The following is a 7,205-nucleotide window of genomic DNA, read 5'->3' as shown; positions in this document are numbered from 1 at the left end:
GTGTGTGGTCAGAAGTTCGCTAGAGGGCATCTGGTCAGAAATCACATTGGCTCTTCTCTCACAGGCCTAGTGTCTTTCTCAGCATCTTTTTTTGGGAATGCCTGGTGATTTAAAAAATCTCCATCTCCATCTTATCATGGGACATTCAAGTGACAAGCCAAAGAATTCCAGAATTTGAGAGTTGGGACCTTAGCAGCCATTCATTCCACTTATGATCAAAAGAAATAGCCACTGTCACATACAAGTGTCTATGTAGCTTTTACTGGAAGATCTCTGGGGATGGGGAACCCAGCACTTTTTGGACAGGTGGCCTATTTATTCCAGCTTTGGTCATCTGTGTTAGGAAGTTTTTCCTGCATTTAAATGAATTGGTCTATTTGTAACCTTTTCACCTAGTCCAGCCCTCTGGGAACAAAGAAGACAAATCAAATCTTTCTTTTAGCTGAGTTCTCTCTTCTCTAGCCTAAATATCAGTCAATCAGCAATCAAGTGATCAAACAAGCATTTGGTATTAAACACTTATTGATGTACCTGTTGCTATGCAAGCCCATTTTCTTCAAGTGATCTTCATATTACATGGACTCGATTTTTGACCCTATTGGTTGCCTCTCCTTTGGACACTCCAGCTTATAAATGTTCTTTTTTAAACCACGGTACCAGAACTGAACATAATACTTCAGTTGAGATCTGACTAGGTCAGAGCACAGAGGGAGTCTCACCTCCTTATTCCTGGAGGCTACAGGCCTTTCTTAATTCAGCACAGGACTAAATTAGCCTTTTAGGCTACCACATTTCACTGCAAACTCTTAATGGGCTTGTGATCCACTGAAACCTCCAGATCTTTTCCAAGTCCATAGATGCCTCACCATGCCTCCCATAATTCTGTACTGGTGATGTTCACTTTTGAACCCTAGTATAAACCTTTCCATTTACCCTCATTGAATTGTATTCTTAATAGATTCAGCCTAATACTCTAGCCTGTCAAAATATTCTTAGATCCTGGTTTGGTCACCTAGAATGCTAGCTAGTTTTCCTTCCAGCTTTGGGTCATCTGCAATTTGATGAGGAGACCATCCCTGCCTTTGTCCAAGTCTGTGATAAAACTATGAAGCAGAACAGGGCCTGCTACAGAATCCTAGATCCCTCTACTGGGCACCTCTTGCCATGTGGCTGTCCCTGTCTGGGGGTAAGGACTCTTTTGTTGTTGTTTTCTGAAAATCCCAGAAACCTTAGAAGGGAAACAACTGAGACAGAAATTTACATTACAAAGTGGTGGATCAGTGGAATAGGTTAGGTGTAAGAGATACAACCATCAATGACTACAGTAATCTACTATTTGATAAATACAAAGACTCCAGCTTCTGGGATAAGAACTCGCTATTTAACAAAAACTGCTGGGAAAACTGGAAAACAGTATGACAAAACTAGGCACAGACCAATATCTTACGCACTATACAAAGATAAAGTCAAAATAGGTATATGATTTAGATAAAAAGATTAATACTATAAACAAACTAGGAGAGCAAGAAATCGTTTACCCATCAGATCTATGGAGGAGGGAAGAATTTATGTTCAAACAATAGATAGAGAACATTGTGAAATGCAAAATGGATGATTCTGAGTACATTAAATTGAAAAGTTTTATACAAAGTCAATGCAACCAAGATTAGAAGGGAAGTAGAAAGATGCTTTTTACAATCAGTGTCTCTGATAAAGGCATCATTTCTAAATTATATAGAGAACTGAGTTGAATTTATAAGAATACAAGTCATTCCCCAATTGATAAGTGGTCAAAGGATATGAATGAGACTTTTCAGAAGAAGAAATTAAACCTATCTATAATCATATGAAAAAATGCTCTAAATCACTATTGATTGGAGAAATGCAAATCAAAACAACTCTGAGGTACTACATCACACCTATCAGATTGGCTAACATGGCAAAACTGGAAAATGATAACCTGTTGGAGAAGATGTGGGAAAATTGGTACACTAATGCATTGTTGGTTGAACTGTGAACTGATCCAACCATTCTGGAGAGCAATTATGAACTATGCCCAAATGGGTATAAAAATTGTGCATACCCTCTGACCCAGCACTACCACATCTAGGTCTGTATCCCAAAGAGATCATAAAAAAATGGGAAAAGGACCCATATGTACCAAAATATTTATAGCAGTTCTCTTTGTGGTGGCCAAGAACTGGAAATTGAGGGAATACCCATCAATTTGGGAATGGCTGAAGAAGTTGTGGTATATGAATGTAATGGAATACCATTGTGCTATAAGGAATGATGAGCAGGCAGACTTCAGAAAAACCTGCTAAGACTTCTATGAACTGACGCTGAGTGAAGTGAGCAGAGCCAGGAGAACCTCATACACAGTAGCACAACACTGTGCAACGATTGACCTTGATAGACTTAGCTCTTCTCAACAATGCAAGGGGCTAAGACAACTCCACATCTGAATGCGGATGGAAGCAGACCATTTGTTCTCCTTTTCTCTTTTTTGTTTCTTCTTTCTCGAGGTTCTTCAGATTAGTCCCAATTCTTCTTTCCATACGTGTACTATGAATGTATAAGTAGAGCCTTCATCAGATTGCTGGCCGTCTTGAGGGGAGGGAGGAGAGGTGGGAGTGGGAGAAAATGAAAAACTCAAAACCTTATGGAAGTGAATGTTGAAAATTAAAATGTAATTATACATTTTAATAAAAGCTGACATACAGATAAGGAAATGAACGCCCCCAATGCATCTGCCCAAGGCCACATGGGTGAGTGGCAGGGTCTGGACACTGGGATCCACTCCTGGTGGGGGCACAACCCACAGAGCTCCGGGCCAGGCAACACAAGGCCTGAGTTCCAATCTCTGCGACCCAGGACAAGTGGCCTAGCCTTTACTATTGCGGTGTTACAGCTGCCGGTCTTGGTAGCGCTTCACACAAAAATGGACAGTAGATGCACAGACGCACAAGGGGAGGCTCTGCTCTTCCATGATCCCGGGTCGCGAGGCCTTAGCTTCCCAGGCGCCCTGGTCACCCCTCTCTTCAGTGGTACAGCCTGCCCCGCTTTCTCCCCCCCCCCCCCCCGATTCCCGTTATTGGTACAGTCCTTCTCCAGATCCGTCTGGGGCAGAGGCCCGACGCCGGCTCAGGCCGTCCACCCCTGCGGATTAGTGGTGGAATCCTCCCAGCCCTTCCCTCTCCTCTTCTCCCCGCCACACGGCACCTGGTACAGCCCTGCCCCTGCGGGGGGGCTTTGACCGGTTCGCTCTTCCTCCCCCTCCTCTAGGCCGGGGCGCGGCTCGGGCCATGGCGCCGCCTGCAGGCGGGGGCGAGGAGGCGGAGGGGCTGCCGCTCGAGGAGGCGGCGGTGCTGGTAGAGGTGCGGGGCCTGGGGCCTGGCTCCGGGCCCGATGGGCCGTGGCGGCTGCAGCTGAACGCGGAGGCCTCGAGGCCGGGGCACTTCCGCCTGGCGCTGCAGGGCTCTGGGAGCCCCCCCGGGGTGAGCGCCCCTTGGGGCTGAGAGGGGGAGAGGCCGGGCGGTGGGCTTGGGGGAGGGGAGAAGTGATGGAGCGAGGACGGGCTCGGCCGGCACTGAGGCGCGTGCTCGCCGTGCTCGCCCACGCAGGAGGGCTTTCAGTGGCCCCTGGAAGCCGTGACCTGCACCAGCCGTGGCCCCTGCGAGCTGCAGCTGCAGCCGCCCAAGGACGGGCCCGGGCCGGCGCTGCTGACCCTGTGCTTCCGCGATGCCCAGGACGCCGAGCGCTGGGGCGCCCTGCTGGAGGGAGCCCGGGACCCTGCCCCGCGGGGCTCAGGTCCGTGCCGGGCTCGTGGAGGCGGGGTGGGAGGAGGGGCGGAGATGGGGGTGAGGTCACTTCGGGCGGGTCATAGAGGAGCGCAGTCACCGGGCAGCGCCCGGACCGCGGGCGCTGAGTTTCGTGTCTTCTCCCCCAGCGGCGGCCAGCCCTGCCTCTGCCCCTGCCCCTGCCCCAGGCCTTCTGCCCCCTACCACCGCCACCCCGCCGCCAGCTTCTGAGGCCGAGGCCCTGTGGAGCCCCCAGGACTGTTCTGAGAAAGGTGAGGTTGGACGGGGCCCTCACTTGCAGACTGTGTGACCGGGGCACGAGGGGGTCCGGCTGGGGCTGGTAAGCTGAGCTCTCTCACCTACCTCCTTCCCGCCCCCTGCCCCTGGCAGAGGAGCTGGCCCACCGTCTGACCCAGGCAATCTGCGGGGGAGATGAGCAGGGAGCAGCCCAAGCGGCAGCCGCCCTGGCGCAGAGGCAAGTCCCTCTCAGCATCCTGCTCCAGGAGACCTGCTTCCCTCCAGGGCCCATCAGGTGAGAGCCTTCTTTCTTTGGCCAACACCAATCCCATCCCCTTAATGGGGAATCCTTGCCAAACGTCCCGGAGATCCCTGGACGCTTCCCCAGGCCACCAAGGTGTCCATCCATCCATTCTTCCATCCGTTCATCTGTTGGTCCAGGGTGCAGGTCACAGTGGAGGACACAGCGTCATCAGCTCACATCTCCCTCCGGGTCCATCCTCACAGCACGGTAGCAGCCCTGCAGGAACAGGTGAGAGGCCTGGGGGATAGGAAAAGGGGGTGGGAGGAAGGTGGTTGTCTCAGATCCCCATAGGGATAAGAGACCCCATGACTCGGGCTGTTCGGAACCTTAGGTGTTCAAGGAGTATGGCTTCCCGCCTCGGGTGCAGCGCTGGGTGATAGGTCGTTGTTTGTGTGTGCCCGAAAGGAGCTTGGCCTCCTACGGGGTGCAGAGAGATGGAGACCCCGCCTTCCTCTACCTGCTTTCTGGGCCCCCTGGGCCTCGCAGTGCTCGACCTCCAGGTCAGTGACAGCATCTGTAGGGGGCAGATGTAGGGATCACTTTGAAGGTGAAGTCATTAGGGGAGTACTTCTTTCTGCCTCATGACCCACTCTTTGATTCAGGCCGGGGACTAGAGGCCAGCGAGAAGTCAAACGGGGAGATCAGCTCCCTCCTCGCCCAGCAACCAGGGCTTCCCCAAGCCTCAAGTCTAGCCCCCACCCACCTTTCTGGATGCCTACAGGTGAGTGTGTCATGTGACAGTGTCTCCCAGGCTATTGTGAAGAGTGGGTGGGGAATGGGATTAGACTGAAAGTTAGTTTCCCTATCTGTCCGTAAGGTTATCTGACTTCTGTCCTGCCTTACCTCCACCCATATCCTCAACACCCCATATACCTCTCCCAGGTTTTTGGAAAGGGTAGGATGAAAAAATAGACGTTGATTCAGTTCACCCTATAAGCACCTGCTATGTGCTAGATACAAACGGATAGAGCTGTAAGTTCCTTAACTTAGACTGTACAGAAGAGCAGACTTTACAAACACTGTCATTTTATCCTTACAGCTATCCTGAGAAATTGGTGCTATTAGTATTTCCACTTCATAGATGAGGAAAACAGAGACTGAGGTTGAGTGACTTGCCCAGGGTCACACAGATAGTTAATTATCTGAGGCTGGATTTGAATTCAGGTCTTCCTGATTTCAGGGCAGCTAGGTGGCAAAGTGGTTAGAGCACTGGACTTGCAGTCAGGAAGATGTGTCTTCATGAGTTCAAATCCAGCCTCAGACACTTACTCTGTGTAATCCTGGGCAAGTTACTCAAACCTGCTTGCTTCAGTTCATCAGCAAAATGAGCTGCAGAAGTAAATGGCAATGCCACATGGGGTCATGAAGGGTCAGGTGTGACTGAACAACAACAAAACAACCCCTGATTCCAGAACCAAGCTGCTTATTTACCCCACTGTCCTCCCTTGCCAGAAGTGGCTCTTAAATTCAGATTCTTGACTCACAGTCTAGTCCAGGAGCATTCAGTGCACCATGGGAGGGCTGTTATGAAGTACCTGACATACTAAGTCTCAGGACCTGAGAAAGGGTGGTTGAATGATAGATCACTGTAATTATCTGTTCCCCTCCCAGGTCGGCTGGTCTTGCCCTTCTTGCACTTTCATCAATGCTCCTGGGCGACCAGGGTGCGAGATGTGCAGCACCGAACAACCAACGTTCCGAAGTCCCCAGCCAGAGGCTTCTACTCCACAGCCCCCAAAGGTAAGGGCAGGGGAAATATTGAGGATCAGTCATTAATTCAATGAAAATTATGAAGTAGGTCTTGTATGCAGTGCATTGTGCCTTCCAGAGTTGACCTCCAGTTGTTTCTTCCTCAGTTTACAAGGCGGGGAGAGGACATGCCGTTCCCCCCAGCATTGGATCCTTAAATGCCTTCCTTCACCAGTCGAGTGAATTTTCCTGACCCAATAAGGTCAAACCAGCAGACTTGGACTATAGGATCAAGGGAAGTCTGGATGGACAACAGTATGAAAATTGGACTATAATAATAAAAATAACCCATCGTATTTGGAGAAGACTGTGTAAAAGCACTTTTACATCCATTATCCACGCCAGGCTCCTATGATTGAGACTTCTCTCCCCAAGCTATCAGTTCAGTTCGGCAGACACTTATTAAACACTTGCTGTCTTTACCACCTCGAGGTCAGCACCATCTTCACATGTCTAAAGAGGATCCCTGCTCCTCAAAGATGAAAATCAAGGTGTTTTGTGAAGTCAGAAGGGTTAGGAGTAATTTTTTTTTGGGGGGGGGGCATGGATGAGAATTCCTGGAATAGTAGCAACCTGGGCTTTAAAAGAAGACAGGTAAAAATCCACTATGCAGAGAGGTCTGTGGGATAGCAGAGGTGGGAATAAGGCTAGAAAGGCAGGATATGGGAGACCAAGTCATGGGGGTCCTTGAATGCCAGGATATGAAATTTTCACTTCCCTCAGTTGGCTCTTGTAAAGGCAGGTACTGGGAGTTTGCAGCAGGACTGATGTGATAAGCTCTTTATTTAAGGAAGATTCACTTGGCAGGAGGAGTATGAAATGAAGTTGGGGGAGACCTACTTAAGGTTATGGTGAATGGTCTAGGCAGGTAACAATGAGAGCCCAGGCCAGTGTGGTGACAGCGGAAATAGTGGAGGCCGTGAGTGTGAGATGTTGAGGTGGAATTGACAGGATGTGGGAACTGATTAAATAAGGGGTAAAGAAAAGAGAGAACCAAGATGACACATAGGAAACTGAATAAAACGTTTTCAGAGTGGGGGAAAAATAAACCTAGTCTTAGAGATGTTTGATTTTGAGGTTCCTGTGAAACATCTAAGGGGTGTCCTGGCTGGAAC

At 49.7% G+C, this 7,205-nt stretch overlaps 1 protein-coding gene across 1 annotated transcript; it reads left to right on the top strand.

The window, feature by feature from the left end:
• The first annotated feature begins 1,398 nt into the window (after nucleotides 1–1,398).
• Nucleotides 1,399–6,521, top strand: SHARPIN (SHANK associated RH domain interactor). Its single transcript, XM_072602668.1, has 9 exons — nucleotides 1,399–3,497; nucleotides 3,624–3,810; nucleotides 3,950–4,072; nucleotides 4,191–4,332; nucleotides 4,479–4,569; nucleotides 4,673–4,841; nucleotides 4,944–5,062; nucleotides 5,953–6,081; nucleotides 6,198–6,521. Exons 1-9 carry the CDS (start codon nucleotides 3,306–3,308, stop codon nucleotides 6,246–6,248), a joined length of 1,203 nt encoding a protein of 400 aa, XP_072458769.1. The 5' UTR covers nucleotides 1,399–3,305; the 3' UTR covers nucleotides 6,249–6,521.
• The last annotated feature ends 684 nt before the right edge of the window (nucleotides 6,522–7,205 follow it).

Source organism: Notamacropus eugenii, chromosome 4, assembly GCF_028372415.1.
Source record: "Notamacropus eugenii isolate mMacEug1 chromosome 4, mMacEug1.pri_v2, whole genome shotgun sequence".
Taxonomy (NCBI): Eukaryota; Metazoa; Chordata; class Mammalia; order Diprotodontia; family Macropodidae; genus Notamacropus; species Notamacropus eugenii.
This window is presented reverse-complemented; position numbering and strand designations above follow the sequence as displayed.